The following is a 19,521-nucleotide window of genomic DNA, read 5'->3' on the forward strand; positions in this document are numbered from 1 at the left end:
AAGGGCGACTTCCAAGACTTAGTAGGCTTGTTTGGTGGCTTTCGAGGTACCACTGTCCAGTCTGCGGCGTGCTGGCTCTTCGGGCTGGGACCACTTGGGACCGCACCTTAAAGAGCACGTGGATAAGTTCCTCGTCTGCGTTGGTTTTGGAGCTCGTGGCGGTCTGCGTCGAGACAAAAACTGACCACTCGCTACCAGAAGCTGCTGTAGAGAGGCTGTCCTCGTCTTCCTCTGGCGACGGGCCACCGAAGGAAACCGAACAGGCCGCTGCAAGGGAGGGGCGCTGCTCCTCCTGAGTGAAGGTGACTGGCGAGGATGAGGCACGCGGGGAATCATCCGGCGTGCAGTCGCCCGGTCGCTCTGGCAGCCTCTGGTCGCGGCAGGAGGAGGGACCTGGTCGAAGGTGGCGAGGCGAGCCCGAAGGGTCTGCAGCGGCATCACGTCGCACTCGGGGCAGCCGCTCCTGGAAAGCGCGATCTGCACGTGGTCCCGTCCAAGGCATGTCACTTATAGCGTGACGTTCGCCGCCGAGGAGAGGAGCTCTGCATGAGCCGCAGGAAGTGCGAGGCATTTTTATCAACGCCTCGCGCTCTTTTAGAAAGAAAGAAGAATAAAGGATATAGGCGCCGGATGACGTAGCTGGAACGGCAGAGAAGGCGGAGATCGAGGGAATCCGACGTCCTCAGCTGGAGGTTCTGCTGGTGCTTGTTCGACGGCGGTGCTTCTTCCGGAGGTCAGCGAATGTGTTGCTGAAGGAGATAAAATCTGACACCTATGGTGAATCAGGATCTTATATAGCCTCCTGTATGAAAATATAAACACCTTTGGTTCGTTCCTCTCAGCCTCCTCACCATAGGTTCCTGCAGTTGCCGCGGCCCGGCCAATCAGAGCGCTCCTCGCGCTGGGCTATGGCCGTGCAGCTGCACTGCGCTTTAAATGGATACCTTTATTAATAAAGTTTTGCTTTATATTCTCGAGAAAAGGAGTTTTTCCCGCAATACGAGGAACCTCTCTCGAAAGGGAACTCGTGTTTACTGGCGAGAGGGCGGGACAACCTGTCACTCACGACATCGCACCAATAGCGAACCACAACCACCCAATCAATTCTCAATGGACAAAATCAAGTCCCAACATACATTTATATTGTTCAAGAAGCAATTTCACAACATATACTTCACAATAGGGAAGAACAGATCATCGCAACTTCCGTTTCATTTTGAATTTAAGGCCACAATGTATTTCCAGCTGAATCAAAGAACACACTGGTGTGGTGTGATGTCATTTTATTCCATTTTTTGGAAACTACATTTTTTGCAATGCTTTGCTGTATCCAAAATCGCCCATTTGTTTATTCATTCACTATTCCCTATATAGAGAATGGCATATCAATCCACAAAAATAAACAGTCAGTAAAAGAGCAAATACTACTTATAAGCATATAAAAATGCAACATAACATTCCTAATTTTGCCACATTTTTATAATTACTACCTATAAATAAATCCCAGTATGCACTGATGTTGAGTGCTGCACATTTTAAATAGACAAGAATTGGCTTCCCTCACTTCTCCTTTTGCACCCAGAGCCTTCTCCAAGAGGATGCATTAGCTCCCCTATCACATCCTCTGTCTGGGCCCAGGGATCCCTATTGTCACCCTATACAACACTCCCTTTGGCACCCCAGCAGCTTAACACCCCAAGGCTCCTCAGTCTCAATGACCAGGCTTCCAGTAGGAGAAAAAAAGTGTCTGGGCATACGTCACCTAGCAAACCGCCTAATCTTCTTGCCCTGTGCATTTGCACCAGCCATTCTGTGGCACGAATCAAAAGCCACCTTGCTAATTAGAGCCCTCCATCCTTTCACTGCTATTCCACCATAGAGAAGAGATCTCTGTTTCCTTATGTATAGAAATAAAGACGAAAAAATGCATGCAGTTTCAAGGAAAGCCACTCTTTAGTTTGAGTCGTATTTACAAGCAGAAAAGCTCTTGAGAGAGTGTGTGAAAGAGAATGCAGGGAACTTACGCATGTCATTTAAAGCTGTGTTGTGTGAATGAAGTGAATCAAAATGTTTGACCTGTAACCTACAGGTCAGACTAGAACAAGCGACGTCTTAGCGTTTGACACTTGACTGTTTTGCAAAGCAGGTTTTTTTTTTCAATCTTATTCTATCTGAATAAGACCCGGAGTGGCCAAATTTTATTCCATAAAAAAAAGTGTTAAAGTGTTAAAAACTTTATAACCTGGGATACTTTCTCTCTATTGAATAGAACATTTAGTTCTGCATACAGCTTTTCTAAATCTATACCAAGAAAAATGCATTTACATAAAAGACACTTTATATAATAAGTCACAGTAATGATAACACAAATGAGAGTACTAGACATTTAACTAAACATTAAAGCTTTTACCATTATAGCGATATGAAATGAACAAATCAGAGTCTCTAATTGTTTGCATTGTCTTGCCAACTTAAACAGTGCCCTCTAGAGGAATAATTCCTCTATTACAAAATACAAGTTAGATGCACTGAAGATATTTCAATGAATGAATAAAAACAGCAAAAATGCCTCCATGGTATATACAGTGCATATTTATGACCATATTATAATCAAACAAACAAGAATGCACATCAAGTCATGTCATAAAAATAATAAAAATGTGAACAGGACAGAAAAAAAGTCTCTTTGAAAGTTAATTTTGTTTTTGTTTATATGTAGCCTATATGGTTAACCACAAAACTCAGGTTTGGATCCATGGCAACCAAACTGTGGCCTCATTCACCGATGCACCACACAGAGTCTGTATTCTCTCTGCTTACCGGTTTCCTTTCTCTTTTCAGCATAGCTCTGCTAGCTTTGAGTCTCATTCACGCCCAGTCAGCGCCACTAGTGTGGTCTTTTCTCCACTCATATAATTGGTGAGCTCAGGCAGAAATATTCAAGCCCAGCACACCGTAGCCATCCAGAACAGAGAGTATGTGATGCTATATGGCCACAGGCCACAGATACAAAGAGACTTTCCAAAGAATTGAATGCATTGGCAACCACATTTAAAAATAAATGCTGAAATTATGACAAAGATATAATTTAAATAGATTCAAATTAAGCAATTGGAGAAAATAAATAAATCTGAAAATATATTAATTATATATAGAAAATAAAGAAATATTAATTTTATATATATTTATTATTTTCATCAAATTACTACATTTAATATCAAACTGAACTAAATAAATAATGTATTATATTTTATTTACTTAATTTTTATTCAAATTAACCCATTTTTATTCATTTCTTTTTCACCCTCTTTGAACTAACCAATTCAGCGTAATTAAATAATAAATAAAAGTTTTATTTGAATTAACCCATGCAACAACAGGCAAAAATAAATAAATATTTTCTCTTTTGATTCAAATTAACCAATTCAACATAAAAGTAGATACATATTTTCTTTTCTGAAATAAACCAATTCATGGATGCATGGACGGACAGACAGACAGATGGAAGGATATTTTCTCGATTCGAATTTTGAATGAAAAAATTCAACATCAAACTGGAAAAATAAAGAATTTTTTTTATTTAAATCATTTATATTTGATCTCTTGAGTTAAATTTGTAAATTCAACATGAAATTGGAGAAATTAAATTAATGAGTAAATATTTTGTCTTGATTCAAATAAACTAATTCAACATTGGATGGACGGATGGACAGATAAACGGATGGGTGGATACATTATTTTTTCTTTTGATTCAAGTGAATAAATTAAACATCAAACTTGAAACTGGAGAAAATAAATGTATGAATATATAAATATTTTCTCTTGATTTAAATGAACAAATTCAATATCAAACTGGAGAAAACAAAACTTTCTCTGCATTACTTCAAAAGACAGACAGCAAGATGGGACAGGGATTTCATATTTCACATGTGACTAACTTAGCCCTGCCTCCAGGCCACCTTTCACAGTGGGGTGTTATATAGGGGCACTTCGTTTCCTTAGAAGTTTAATTATCTTTAATTTGCTAGCACCACATTGATACATGCTTGTGAAATGATTTTGAGAGACATATCATTAGGTTTGTCAACTTCACACCATTGAAATAAATAAACAAGCATAAAAAAATTTAGGCCCGGCTCTACAGGCCTCCCAGGGGCAGCCGGTCACACTATCATGCAGCAAACACCTGATAACTGCCTGATAAAATAACTCTTCAACTCTTTGCAAAACTAATATAAACTAATATATTTGATGGCAATTTCATTGCATCGGAAAAATTAAAGCAGTTAAACTTGTTTTTCTCTACATAGAAAGCATAGTTCTTCCCTGATTCTCTGAAGACATTCACTACAAAAGTATGTCTCACACCTATGAAATCACTTGCATCATCTAATGAGATTCTACCGGAGGCCGATCAAACACAAAATACTGAGAAGTTCAATACATTAGTGAGGAGAAGCAGTCCATGAACCTTACCCAGAAACCTCAGTCAGGAGACACAACGTGAGTGTAGGCATCCACAAGATTTCACAAGTTGGTGAGAAATTGCCTGTCTGCTCTCTAGTAATGGAGACAGGGCACAAGTATTGTCTTAAGCTCACTTCCACAGGAAGATCTTTAGAAGCAGCATGCCACCGGTAGATGCTTTTGATAGACGCGATGGCCACCTCCCTCATGGGATCTGCACGTCTCGATATCCCGGCGGGACGGTCAGCAAGCCACGCAAGAAGCTGCAGGTGATTGTTTGTGTACTTTTCGTGGAGCTTTTTGAGAGGTTCACCTTCTTTGGGATTGTTTGCAATATGATCCTTTTCTGCACCATCAAGCTGGGATACAGCAGTTACCAAGCAGCCATGCTGAACACATGCTTTGTGGGAGCCAGCATACTTACACCTGTTCTTGTGGGATGGTTTGCTGAGACGTGTTTGGGAAGGACAACAGTACTGTGTTTTTGCGCACTCCTTCATTTCCTCGGTTAGTGGTCGCCATTGCGTATTGCTTTTTAACAAACCATGCTTGACCAATTTAGCCCATTTCCATGCTGGTCTAGACTAGTTTAGATCTAGTCTAGCAAGGAATGTAAAATGGTCTGTCCACGAAAACTGCATAACCGACCTCAGCACTTTTAGAAGAAATGGTACATTATTGAACCTTCAAGGGTTCTGTCAGATGCTTCATTTAGGTGTTCATGGGATCATTTTATGGCATTTTAATACTTTGATTTTGGTTTAATTCCTTTTGAAGAAGTGATACGAACCAATCTGAAGTGTGTTTTTGGTCGATTTTATAGGAACCGCCTTGCTTCCTGTCGTCGCATTCCCTTTTGAGGATTTCTATATAAACACACATAATATTGTGCATCAACTTGAGCCTCACGAGCAACACATATTATTCTACACGGGGCTTGTCGCTGTGGCCCTTGGCATCGGTGGCATCCGTGCCATCCTCTGCCCAATGGCAGCCTATGACCTTCAAGGATGTGATCGACACCAGCTTTTGTCCTTCTTCAACTGGTAAGATGCCAAGTTTTTATTATTGTGTAATCTGGACACAGAATTTGCTGTTCTTGTCAATAGTCTTTGTCTTCTTTGTGCTGGTAGAAAAGGCAGTCATCTTGTACTTATACTGACCTGACATTCAGGGGCGCCTGCAGGATTTTATCTCAGGGTATGCACAGAACTTTTCTTTTTTTCCGTTACTGGAGTCACTGAGCAGCAGAGCATGTGAGCTCATTTGGCTCATCACCGCTTGCTCAAATGCCGTTTGTGATGTGCTGGTTCGAAAATATGTGAAAAAAGTAGGGCAACTTAAGTTTTACTAGTTAACTACTGGTTGTTCATTTAAGCCATTAGTCGACTAACCACACATTTATGAATTAATACTTAAATATTTACTGAAGAGAATTCTGAATAATGAACGTTCCCGTAATATATTCTGCACTCAAACGCATGCATAAAACTTGCCACAAAGAACCTGCAAAAGTAATGATTATGAATGTCAAAATAGCAAGGAGAGATTAATTGTTTATAATAATCAGAGCATATAGTAGTCTATTTGTTTTTAATTGTTTCGTTAAAAAAAGAAAGACATTTCAATCTTGTCTTAGGCAAGCAGCTTCTCCGCTGAGTTTCGGTTCATTTATGAGAGTCTCCAGTTCACAGTGATCGCACCGGCACCTCCATGTCATGATTAAAGGCTATTCTCTACTATATTTGCTTCTTCTTTATTAAAATCAGGCAATTGGCTGATGAAACATTGATTAAAATGAAGATACAATTTATACAAAACAAAATTCACTTTAAAGAGAGGCTTTCAACAAAACAATTTAATGAAGTGGTTGAAATCATGTCTGACCCACCATGTCTTCTGACATATTGTACGTAGGGATGCACCGATACCGATACCGGTATCTGGTATCGGCCTCGATACCACATTTTCGAAAGTACTCGTACTCGTTTAAAGTCCCCCGATACCGGGGACGATACCATGGTCTGAGAAATGTCTATACTTGAGCGGCGTGTAAGGGGTTAATCACAGGTGCCGAGTGCCCGCCCCCAGGCCCGGCTACAGCTCAGAGCGGGGAGAAGACAAGACGAGATACGTTAGCAGTGTGGAACTATTTCAAAGTGCATGAATACGACAAAACAAAGGCGGACTGCAAATTGTGCTCAGCGAAATTGTCCAGAGGAGGCTCAAAAGGTAGTGTATTTAGTACAAAGTAATGAGTACAAAGAGTTTACCCACGCTTCTAAACCAACACAACCCACACATCAGCAAACTCTTGCAAGACGAGAGAAAATGTCCAGAGACAATCCACGTGCTGTGAAAATAACACAGGCAATCATCGAGTAACCCCGTGTCACTAATTAGCCCAACCTCCCAGTGGATAGACGAGAGTTTCACGCTGCAACAAGCCATATTACATGCGAAACAATTCCGCAGAATTTATATACTTTTATGAAAAAAATACTTGAGTTGCACTGTCACTGTTTAATTTTTTAAAAATAATTATTTATTCTGTAATATGTTGCATACAACATGCTTTTCATTTTAAATAAATGTTCTTGATTCCAAACTAGTCCCTTGTTTTTAAAGTAAAGCCGTTACCTGTAAATTTAAATCATGCTTTTTTTTAAGTACTCTGTATCGGTATCGGCGAGTACTGAAATCCAAGTACTCGTACTTGTACTCGTTTTCCAAAAAAGTGGTATCGGTGCATCCCTAATTGTACATCTTATAACGTAGTCCATCTTAATCATGCTGTTCACTTTTCATAAGCAACATAAATTAGATAATAAAAAAAAACAATAATAACTACATTTAGTAGTTAACACCTTTAAAAAAAATTATTAGCTACAACAATAGTAAAGTAAATAGGCTATTTGTAATGTCATTTTTAGTGTGTGGAAGAAAAGAAAATGCCACACACATAGGCTACACACGTGACTTTACAACACAAACGTTTATTTATTATTTTTCTCTCTTTCTCAATATGCAATGAGTGTACCTACACAAATAACCAATTAAAAAAATGTGTAAAAAATAAAACCGGCAGCACCCTCTCATGGTATACACAGTGCGTACAGCTGCAGGCGCCACTGCTGACACTCGCCATGGTTTATTCATTTTGTAAACAAATGTAGCATTCAGCTGGTCATGTGATCTCAAAATGGCAGCCACCATTAGTCGACCCCCTATGCATTAGTCTATGGTATTAGTCTACTGTCATGATTAAAGTGTTTAACCCTTTGACACATACTGACACATCACAGCAGTGTGATTCGAATTTTCAGCACATTATACTACATAAATCAGATACAAATTGTGAAGGCAACTATAAAATTTACTCTATTCTTCCACTTCAGCAGCCACTGAGTTTCATGTATTTCAGGAAAAGTGGATACAGTTGACATGTTGTAAATCCTGATATGATATGACTGTATTTTGGTGCAAGCGGCAGCTAATATGATCATTATAAAGGTATATAATAATAATAATAATAATAATAATAATAATGTGATGCATTCTAAAATAATGGTTGCTGTGTGGTCAGTTAGGTTTAGGTCAATATTAACTTTTAAAACTATTTTAAAAATTACTATCCATTTCTTTTTGTGAAAGACGAAATTACTGAGTGCACCCTTAAGACGTACAATAGACTCAAAAACGGCCGCTGTCTACATCCCACAGGTTTTACTGGCTGGTCAACCTGAATTCAACAGTTGTTTTTTTGGGGATAGCCTACATTCAGCAGTCAGTTGCCAAAAACCTGTGTTTTCTCATCCCTTTCACCTCTGTTCTCCTCGCCCTCATCGCCATACACATGGTGCGCAACAAGCTCACCTTCCGTCCAAAAAAAGGTAGTTAACACACTTCATAATGCATATACACTCTTTTTAATAGTAAAGGAGTTGGTATTCTTTAAATACCATATTATGTATATACCATATACATATACATGTATATGATATATACCATATCTATATTTAAACAATACAATTGTCTTGTACTCCTCAAGTTTGCATTTATTTGATCAAAAATACAGTAAAAACAGTAATACTGTAAAATATTTATACAAATATTAATTGATTAATTTGTTGTTTATGCGTGATCATTTCCTAGAACAATTGATCATGTGTTCTGATTCTTGTTTCTTAACAACTTGTAATTGTGTTCTGTGAAATAACAGGCAGTTCCTTGCTTACTACACTGGGGGTGTTCCTGAACTCTCTTAAAATGTGCTGTCTTCATTACCGCCATTTGAGCGGAGATGTTGCCAACTGGCTAGACCGTGCCAAGGAAAACAATGGGGGTTGCTACAGTGAGACCAGTGTAGAAAACGTTAAGATCCTAGTCAAACTTTTCCCTCTCTTTGGACTTCAGCTTTTGTATCGAGCTTGCATCACCCAGGTGAGTGTGTAGCAAACTCAGATCAATGCTTAGCTGTATACATGCCTTTCTAATATCTCTATTACAATTCTTTTCACAGATTCCATCTGGTTATTATCTGCAGACGATGCATTCCAACTTAAAACTCAACGGCTTTCTCCTGCCTGTAGCAGTGATGAAAGTCATCAGTATTCTGCCGGTGTTGATCTTAGCACCACTGCTGGAGCTCGTGCACACCTGCTACCAGTCTCCAAAGAAAATACTGCCCTCCCCAGCCACATTTATAAGTGAGCATCCTAACTACCAGGAGTATGCTACACCCTTTTTACTGGGGTACGAGCTCCAGTAAAAGATACATCTTCATGCATCAATGAAGATAGCTGCATACTGGCCTGAGAATCATTTTCTTTGAGAACTCAGCAGTAATGCGTTTTCTCAGCTGTTTGGAATCAGAATTAGCGATCTCATGTTCATGAATGAATCACTCTTGATCTAATTGGCCAAACAGGTTTAAAAAAGCTCTGAAATTGTTTGCAATACTTTTGGATTGAAACAGTTCTAGAGGTTTAACAATATATTGTGTCATAATACACCAATCAGGCATAACATTATGACCACTGACAGCCGACAAACACGATTATCCTATTAGTGGTTGGTAGGGCTACACGATAACTTAAAATGATAATCATGATTATTTTGCTCAAAATCATAATCATGATTATTAATCATGATAATTCTGTCAAAAAGGGTAATGTAATTATGGCTATTTATGTTGTTTACCAAACTACACTTCACCCAAAAAGCCTGTAGGCGGCACACCAACTTTATTTAACCAACTATGATAACTTTGTTAGATGGTAAATCAATACAAAACACATGGTTTTGGTGAACGCTTTGTAATCTGTATTCACATTAGATTTTTAAAGCAACAATTTGTTTGCAAATGAGACAAACCACAGATTTAGATTGCCCAGCAAATTCTTAACGCAAAGAACATTGATATAAAAAATGTCTGTGGCTAGGGACATTCTGAACCACTTAAAGCTGCACTGTGTAACTTTTTTTAGTTTATTCTTAGCTAAAAACACTTAGTTCTTTCAAAAATATATGTGCTTATTAATGTATATTTACTTCTTTCAAGTAGTAAAGTAATTCTCGTAAGTTTATAATATGCTATTGAAAATACATACGGGTGAGGGGTTCGAATGCTGGTCACCATGTTGCTCCTCCATCTTGAAAGTACATTTGCCAAAGAGGGACATACCCGTAAATTCAAGCTTCGCTTTTCGCGTTTTAGCACTCGATGGCACCGTGTCGAATGTGAAGAGGGGGATTGCCATGTTAATCTTGGACTAAATCAACCACCGTAGGAGTTGACGGCCACCGTAGGAGTTATTGAATAACTAATTTAGAATTGAGAGGAATATAAACTAATGTTTACTAATGTTTTTAATGTTTACTAAGTTTGGTCTTTTAATGTCACACTGTAGCCTACATTAAGGGGGGGGGGGTGAAACACTGAGTTTCAGTTAATCTCATATCAATCTTATAGTATTGCATGATTTGCATCCTTCCTATCTTCGAAAAGTCTTTAGTTTTATTATATTTATAAAAGAAAGATAGGCTGTACTGAGTCTTTCTGAAAAAAACGAGCGGCTGGAGGCATATCGTGTGGGCGGAGCTAAAGAATGACGAGCGCGTGCAGCTAGTGCATGAGAGCGTCTGAAAGCTGACATCCTCAAGCGTGGAAAACGTTACCCTAATAAACCATGCCTATCAATCAGATTCAACTAATACATATATGATCCAGAATCAGATCCGGAGGCTGAAATAATTTAAACAGGAGAAGAAGCAACAGCAGGACGTCCGCCGTTTTTTGTTAACCTTTTACCATATGTCTTGGGAGTCGGGAGCTACTTTGAACAAATGCTGGTTATACATCAGATTTTAGGAAGGGTCATAAACATTAACACATATTTAAAACTCTTTTTTGTTTTTATAATAACCCCAAACCAAAATCATCTTTAAAAAAAACATTAATTCTGCACCCCAGACAAACAGCACCAATAAACATGCCATACGCATATCTCAGACTACAGAGGTTTTCCTATTGGGTAAGGCAAGGGGCCAAGATTTAAAGAGTCAGAGAATGTCTTATCTATGATGTCCAGAGTTGCCCTGTCGATGACAATGATATCCACTAAAAAAAAAAGCAATCCATGAACAACCTTATAAGTTCCTCCGGATTTTGCTGATTTCCACTAAAGAGTTCCTCTGAACAGACTCTTTAGACCATAGCCATAATATGTGGTAACAATCCTATCCAGATCCACGATACTGACATAAATATGCATTAAGCATATAGAGAACAAAAAAGTAGGCTACTTCTACAAACATACAAAACATTTTCAGTTAATTATCTGAATTCAATCAAATAAAAGAAATTACAGTTCAGCCTTTTACAAATAAATTCGCTGCAACACACATTTCTTCAGCAATTAACAGAAAATAAAAGTTACTTACAGTTGAGCATGAAAATAAATGTTTCCCAACAAGGACTTTTGTAAAAACAGCCAGCCAGTCATGTTGGCATGCTACCTGAAAGGAAGCCACAACGCATTCTTCCTCTACTGGTCAATTAACTTTATCTAACCCCAGCATCACTAGATCGCCCCCTACGTGTCAGGAATGAAATTGCAGCCTTTCAGAGATCTGTGCTGTGTTCCACTCCACTATTAGAAAGGGACTTGCAAACTTCCCTAAGCGCTTCCCCTCAGGGGAATCCCCGCCGCCATTTTGAAGTGCATTCCACTTTGTGAAGTGGACAAGGGAAGTTTATATGGACAAACCCTTTGTTCCCTCAATTTTGACCGAGGGAGCGAGTCTACTTCATATGTACAGTTCACGCAGTTTCATATACCACAGTGCAACACGATTGTGATGTCACCGCATATCGTGTTCAATTTACCCCACCACAAACAACTTCATTATTTTTTTTAAACACTTAAAACAATCCAAACACACCTATATACATATAGAATATTGCATTAAACAATTTCGTAAAGGAAAAAAATAAATAATAAATCAACTCCAGTGTGGATTCCAAGTGATTAAGGGCTTAGGGCGTTCCAGTTCAGTCCATTGCAAAAGTTCTGCCAGTAATGGGAACTCATGCAAATGTAAGCAATGATGCACATCTGAGTGAACGAGACGGAGGGAAGTTAGCGAGGGAAGGGCGTAATAAAAACTAACTAGAATGCAGCACATAACAGGCTGGAAGACTGTTACATGACAATAATATTGTATTGTGAGTTCTTTATCCTGATATGTATCGAATCGTGACACTTTTCTACAATTCTTTGTTCGAAAAAAAACAACTTGTAAATTTCTTAACAATGTCACTTATTAAGTGTGTAGCTTGTGAATGACTCTATACTGCAGGTACATTTATATCCATTTATATCCAAAACATTATTGAAAAACGTATACAAATATCAGCAGTTTTTTGAAGGGGACCGGTGCCTCAGTACTGATGAAAGGCTAGAAATGTGCCTCTGCTAACTACAATTAATGATTTGCTTAGTCAACCTAAAGTCACCATGTCGCCAAAACACCATGACCTGTTTACTGGCGCAAGGAAGAGCAGGACAACCTGTCACTCACATGAGATCGAACAATAGCAAACCACAACCATCCAATCAATTCCAAATGGACAAAATCAAGTACCGCCCTACATTATATTATTTCTTGTTCAAAAAGCTGATTCACTTGGATATACGTCACATTGGAAGAAAACACTGTTGCAACTTGCATCATGCAAAATTTCCTCTGAAAAACTCTCGCAGTGTTTTTTAATTTGGTTACTCGAATTGGCCATGCTGACCAAAAGAAAGCTGCTTGGTTTGAAAGTGACTTCTGTGTGAGCTGTGTTTCGCTACACTATAGATAATTGCCTTTATTTTTCATATTCCTACAGCTATGGGTCATGCTTGCGCAACTCTCTCAGCACTACTGGCAGGGATCTCAGAAATCCACAGGAAGGATCATCCACAAGTGGAGCAGACACTATCGGGAAAGGTCCTGGAGGTGTCCTCTATGACCTGTTTCAAGCTTACGCCCCAGTATATTTTACTGGGAGTGGCAGAGGCCTTCGTGACACCAGCGTGTAAATATTCTCAATTCACTTTCTAAAACATACAAACTATCCATAATATTAAAGGGATAGTTCCCCAAAAACAACATTTTTTATTATTTATTTACCATCCTGTTGTTCCAAATCCATAGGACTTTGGTTAATCTTCAAAAAAATGTTCAATGAAATTTACAAAACTCACCGTCTCTCCTGTTGCTTTGCTTAGGCTCTCTCATATCCTTCTGTCTGACTCCCAGCAACCTTAGAGGCGTCTCCTTGCACTTCCTAACCCTCTCATATGGAGGTGGCTGCTTTCTAGGGGCTTTCCTCATTCACTTCCTTTACTTTGTGTCAGGAGGTAAACATACTTCTCTCTTGAATATGTTAAACTTGCTGTTTTGGTTCAAATTCAGTGTGGCATCTTAGAGCATGAACTTGCATTTAATATGAAAATATTGTGTTTTATAAATGCAGGAAACTTCTATCCTAATAACCTTGGCAGTGGCAACATGGAGAGGTTTTTCTTTACGCTGGCCATATTAATGACTATAAACACACTGGTGTTTTGGAGAATATCACAGAGGTATGGTTTAAGCTTTGAATATAATAATGTTAAAGGATTAGTTCACCCAAAAATGAAATTTATGTCATTAATGACTCACCCTAATGTCGTTTCACACCCGTAAGACCTCTGTTTATCTTCAGAACACAGTTTAAGATATTTTATATTTAGTCCGAGAGCGTATCTAAGTGTATGCACACTATACTGTCCAAGCCCAGAAAGGTAATAAAAACATCATCAAAGTAGTCCATATGTGACATCAGTTAGTTTATTAGAATCTTTTGAAGCATCGAAAATACATTTTGGTCCAAAAATAACAAAAACTACGACTTTATTCAGCATTGTCTTCTCTTCTGCATCTGTTTTCAAACCTCAAATAAAGATTCAAACGGTCATGAATCAGCGTATTGATTCATGATTCGGATCGCCAATGTCACGTGTTTTCTGCAGTTTGACACGTGATCCGAATTATGAATCAATCCGCTGATTCATGACCGTTTGAATCTTTATTTGAGGTTTGAAAACAGATGCAGAAGAGAAGACAATGCTGAATAAAGTCGTAGTTTTTGTAATTTTTGGACCAAAAGGTATTTTCGATGCTTCAAAAGATTCTAATGAACTAACTGATGTCACATATGGACTACTTTGATGATGTTTTTCATGGACAGTATAGTGTGCATACACTTGCGCTCTCGGACTAAATATAAAATATCTTAAACTGTGTTCTGAAGATGAACGGAGGTCTTACGGGTGTGAAACGACATTAGGGTGAGTCATTAATGAAATAAATTTCATTTTTGGGTGAACTAACCCTTTAAGTGTTTACAGGATTGACAGCTGAATCTTTCTATTGTTTTCGGGCAGGTACACAGATTTGAGCGTAGAGCTAAGTAGCGGTGTGGGACACAGTCACCTGTCGGAGAAACTCCTGCAGTACAAGGCTTGTCTACGCTTTTATGACACAGTGGATCGCTTGGACACCTTGACGTCCATGGAAACTGTCTTGTGAATTCATCATACATACAAACCCTGTAATGCTGGCGTTACACAACAGACTGATTTTGAATGATTTTAACTGCTTGGAACTAGCAATAGCTGTAAATAATGCAATTTAAATGTATTAAAAAATAAATGTATTTTATTGTATATATGAATTGCTATGTTAACAACTCCTAAAACAATGGTAGAACAATGTTACAAAACAAAAACATGGAAGTTTTATGCGAAGTCCATGATAAGTAGCCTACGTTTCTACAACGAAATGTGGACAGGTTAAAAACTATATTTCTGCAACGTTTTGAAAATATATTCATAATTTCATATAGTAGCCTACATCAGATAAAAAACCGTTATCATGACGTTGACAATGCAACATTTTATTTTACAACTTAGAAACAAAAGTTTGCTGGGATGATAACGAAGTTGTTAGTGAGGGCTTTACTATAAGGTTTATCTAGGCTATAATGCTTTAGTTAAACGTAATTATGGGATGGAAAGCCGAAATTATGACTAGGCTATATTGGTCATAGTTATGAGATCGAAACATTGAAATATGTAGGCTATAGCCTAACTAAATCGAAATAAAGCATAAAAAGAAATGACACATCATAAGTATGACATAAAATGTCATTATTTCAACTTTTTGTCTCATTGCGAATTTTTAATCTTATAATTACATCTTTGCATCTGATGTCTTAGTATTCCATGATTTTGACTTTTGTGACTTTTAAAGTCAAAATTTCGACATTTTATCGAATAAATATGACTTAGTAGGCTATGTCTTAATTTCGACTTTTTATGTTATAATTACAATTTACCCAGGCTTTTTTTTTCTTGAGTGCAAATGGACTTTTAACTAGCCTAAATAATACTATTTCTTAATTTATGCAAGTTAAAATTAGTAATTAATTACTCAAAAAGTACCACTCAAACGCATCTATTTACTTTCCCTCTTCATCATACACTCTGGGTTAATTCAGTTATGCTGATAAATGCATCTGATCTGAGCAGTGTGTGAGAAAGTGAAAACACACCCCAGTCACAGCTGGACCCGGACCGTCGCAAACCGCACGACGAGATCCGCCTTCGTTGCTACGGACTCGCGTCTGTTCCTCTCAACCAAGATGGACCTGCCTGGACCCATACGGCGACGGCTTGGGGATTTCTCCAGAAACGTATTTGTGGACCAAAGCCGAACACAACCCTCTCCCGAAGAACATGCTAATTTTCTAAGCCAGTGTAAGTGTGTTTGGGTTGTCTAAACGGTGACTTTGTGTTGAGCTGCTAGCTGCTGGGCTAATTCATCTGGTTAGCCGAGTTTATGTGTCACGTAATGTAACTCCTGTAAGTAGACATTTTGCTTACCTATTTTCTGATATAATAATGCTTTATAGCACTGTGTTGGTAACCTTGGAAGTGTCTTAAACCTATCAAGCTGCCTAAGTTAACGTTACCTAAACGTTTCCCCTTAAACCAATGGCTCTTTTCAGTCGGATCTTTTTAATGAATCTATTGAACTTGCTCACCAAACTGATCTGAACGATTTGTTCAGGAATAGTTCGAATCAAGCGGTTCTCGATTCAAAAACATTCAATTTTAAAATTAAGACGCAATTGAAATATTTTTACGAACCCATTTATGTAATTTTATGAAGATGTACACAAAGCAAGAACTGTTTTATTAAGTATTTAATAAAACATTCTAGATAAATTAAAGGCACAATACGTAATGTTTCAGCATTAAAAATATAAAAGATCACTATATCTATGTTATATATTTTTTAAAGTTGTGTGTTTACATTATCCCGACAGTTCCAATTAACTTCTAAATCCAGAGAAATTAATATTTTAATTCGAAGACACGGACCGTGTCTTTATTTCCGTTATGTCGCCAGTCTTTCACGTCATATCCACGTTTGCGTCTTGCTTCCTGCGAACTCGGCGGAACCGCCAAACTCAAAGAGGAACACTGACAGACAGTATAAGGGGAACCCCCGTATAAAAAAGTCTGTATGATAATGGATCATGACTACTCTTTGCCTGTACGTTTTGCCAGCTCAACAAAGCTCAAACGTACGGGTGAAAAAAATGACCCGAGAAGATTTTGGGACAGTAGAAGAAGCAAGAGACGTGTAAACCTTGGAGAAGCCTTTGAAAGATGGCGAAATCTTCGTGACAAGCTCGGACTGCAGAGAGATGCTGATCTCGCTTGCGTTTTAATAAACAGGTCATTTAAGTAACCATTCAGCTAACATAATAATCATATAATCATAACATGCTGTATGTTTGCATATTGCATAGCGATCTTGACCACATTGAGACGTGTTTAGCTGAATACGTAACGTTATACATTTTGTATCGGCTTTTCAAACAGGCGGATTCTCTGTTTTTGGAGACTGAAAGCGCTATTTTTTTAAAAACTGATTCAAAAGTATTTCTATCCTTATATTTGGTGACACGATGATGTCATGTATAAAACGCAGATGGACTAGCTATTATTGGTTTTAAATGTAGCTGGAGAAAGTAACGTTAGCTTCATAAGGTAATATGCCACTATCTTGGTCAATTAATATAAGGTGACCGTCACTTTTATCATATGTTAATACTAGCTACATATAATATTGATTTAATAATGATCTACTTATTCATATATCTCTGAGTTCCAAAATAAATGTTTATTAGAATGATTGATGAACGTGGGGAGCGACACAGCGCGTGTTCCAATGAACAACGTATTGCTGGTGCTGGTTCTCTCATTTACTATGTTTAATGTTGGTAATGATAAACTAAATTGAAATTTATTTCCTTATTGAACAGTTGATATACAGAATGTTCGACAATCGCGGATGCCATGTCAACATATCTATAATTTGAGTAACTCAAATTATGATGCGCGGTTAATATGTCAACATAGCCTACCAACTTATAGGTATGTTGGCATAGCGACCGCCCGCACAACATTCTGTCTCACACATTAGCTAACGTTACTGATAAGTTTGTTAAGTAACGGTAGCTCGCTGCTATTTCATTAGATTGACATTACATAAAGTGAAAAGCCGTAACTAAACTTAACAATAATAGAGATGTAATAACAATTACCTTGTCAGTGAACATGTTTTCTGCTGGAGATGCCAGATTCGCTGGTTGACAGTGGCAATAATGACAACAACTCCCATGAGCCCACGCACTTTCCCGACGTCATCAAAGTACGTCTGTTGTTATTATTTTGAATGAGTGACCCCTAGTGGCCAAAAGTTGCGTACTGCACGTTTAACTATTCGAAAGAACTGATTCGCGAAAATTTTAAATTCGGTCATTAGCGTTAACGTACTCATCCACATGTCGTTCCAATGCGACCCCGTGACTTTCGTTCATCTTTGGAACATAAATGACGATCTTTTTGATGAAATCTAAGAGCTCTGTGCCTCTGATGACAGCTACACAACTACCACTTTGAGCGTAATACTAATCCATATTAATTAAATTAGCAGTTTAGGTCAAATTTTCTGAAGAGACTTGATCGCTTTATATGATGAACATATTGAATTTAGGATTTTATTCACATATATTCATCAACTCAAACATCAGTTATGGTAAATAGAAGCTCAAACATGTTTGCTTGATATGCGAGAGAACTTATGGGATGGCCAGAAGTTGAACCAACAAAGTTAATTCTTGTGTTACGCAGCACGTTTGAGCTTCTGCAAGAACCAAGGTTTGTTCTCAAGCATCAAACAAGTTCAGTTGAGCTTATTGGCTGATCAATGTTTATGTGAATAAAAGTCTAAATTAACTCTGTTCATCATATAAAGCGATCAAATCTCTTCATAAAATTTGGGCTCAACTGTTCAATTTATGTGGATTCGTTTTACTGAAAGCGTTCAGATTTCTTAAAGTCTTACAGGTTTGGAACAATATGAGGGTAAGTAATTATTGACAGAATTGTAATTTTTGGGTGCCTAGGTTTTAGTGTGTTGTAATATACATTTTTTGCACTTTTATTTGGCAGATAAGGATGTAGTATCAAGTCTCCCACTTCAGATGTCGCTTTACTTTAACATGTGGTTCTTTCCTTTCTGGTGGATCAGTGAGGTTGTGATGCTACACCTAAAGGTGATTCTCTTCTACCTAATATGTTTTTAACAATTCAGTCTGGTGTCATTGACTGAATATTGGTGGTTAACCATATTCATGTATATTAACATAATAAATAAATAAATATTATGCTTTTCATCTAGTACCCAGCCCTTGCAGATTATTACAAGTTCATCCTGATCACAATTCTTATTTTAATGACCCTGATTGAGGCCATTAGACTCTACCTGGGCAATATTGGAAATCTGCAAGAAAAGGTCAATATAATAATATACACTTAATATAATATAATATATAATATACATGATCGTATAATAAATCCTTTATTTTTGAACAGGTTCCAGAATTGGCTGGATTTTGGCTCCTGACTCTTCTACTCCAGTTTCCTCTAATTCTGTTCCAGCTTTTCAATGAGGCTGTTCTCATCCAACCTCTGGAGAGAGGAGTTCATATAATACTGGCCGTATTTATTTTTGCAGAGGTATGAATGTGTATATTTGTGTATTTATATGAGATTATAATCCTTTAAATATGTAAGGATTTTTTTTTTAATGCTTTTTTTTCAGGCTCTTTTTGGATTTGTCGCCTTGCGTGCAATGGTCCGACACACTGAAAGTCGCTTCCATTTGCGACAGTTTGATGGGATTCAGGAATTAAGAACGTGACGAGACTCCTGCACTGACAACATGGATTATAATATTCTCTGTGGGAACACAAAAAAAGACAAGAAAGATGGCAGTGGCAACCCCTAGAGGACACGTGTCAGTCACTGAACTGGATTGTTACTACAGATGTCTTTGTGCCTTATTTTATACAAAGAAATCTTGCCTTGTATTATATTTTGT

The 19,521-nt window shown here is 37.9% G+C and overlaps 2 protein-coding genes across 2 annotated transcripts; both read left to right on the forward strand.

The window, feature by feature from the left end:
* The first annotated feature begins 4,628 nt into the window (after window positions 1–4,628).
* Window positions 4,629–14,626, forward strand: slc15a5 (solute carrier family 15 member 5). Its single transcript, XM_067435805.1, has 9 exons — window positions 4,629–4,974; window positions 5,291–5,513; window positions 8,191–8,360; window positions 8,690–8,910; window positions 8,990–9,176; window positions 12,866–13,054; window positions 13,248–13,379; window positions 13,496–13,604; window positions 14,448–14,626. Exons 1-9 carry the CDS (start codon window positions 4,629–4,631, stop codon window positions 14,590–14,592), a joined length of 1,722 nt encoding a protein of 573 aa, XP_067291906.1. The 3' UTR covers window positions 14,593–14,626.
* Window positions 14,627–15,548: 922 nt separating this feature from the next.
* Window positions 15,549–19,498, forward strand: tmem17 (transmembrane protein 17). The gene is made up of 5 exons (XM_067436728.1): window positions 15,549–15,821; window positions 18,591–18,694; window positions 18,820–18,933; window positions 19,014–19,157; window positions 19,243–19,498. Exons 1-5 carry the CDS (start codon window positions 15,707–15,709, stop codon window positions 19,339–19,341), a joined length of 576 nt encoding a protein of 191 aa, XP_067292829.1. The 5' UTR covers window positions 15,549–15,706; the 3' UTR covers window positions 19,342–19,498.
* Window positions 19,499–19,521: the final 23 nt, after the last annotated feature.

Source organism: Pseudorasbora parva, chromosome 25 (assembly GCF_024679245.1).
Source record: "Pseudorasbora parva isolate DD20220531a chromosome 25, ASM2467924v1, whole genome shotgun sequence".
NCBI lineage: Eukaryota > Metazoa > Chordata > Actinopteri > Cypriniformes > Gobionidae > Pseudorasbora > Pseudorasbora parva.

What these genes read in the sequence shown, in the direction of transcription:
- tmem17 (XM_067436728.1), top strand. Translation starts at nt 15,707, where the DNA reads ATGGACCTGCCTGGACCCATACGGCGACGGCTTGGGGATTTCTCCAGA. An exon ending in TTGTGATGCTACACCTAAAG is followed by an intron (nt 18,695 to 18,819) that starts GTGATTCTCTTC and finishes CTTTTCATCTAG; the next exon opens with TACCCAGCCCTTGCAGATTA. An exon ending in TTGGAAATCTGCAAGAAAAG is followed by an intron (nt 18,934 to 19,013) that starts GTCAATATAATA and finishes ATTTTTGAACAG; the next exon opens with GTTCCAGAATTGGCTGGATT.
- slc15a5 (XM_067435805.1), top strand. Translation starts at nt 4,629, where the DNA reads ATGCCACCGGTAGATGCTTTTGATAGACGCGATGGCCACCTCCCTCAT. An exon ending in CACCTTCCGTCCAAAAAAAG is followed by an intron (nt 8,361 to 8,689) that starts GTAGTTAACACA and finishes GTGAAATAACAG; the next exon opens with GCAGTTCCTTGCTTACTACA. An exon ending in GGCCTTCGTGACACCAGCGT is followed by an intron (nt 13,055 to 13,247) that starts GTAAATATTCTC and finishes TGCTTTGCTTAG; the next exon opens with GCTCTCTCATATCCTTCTGT.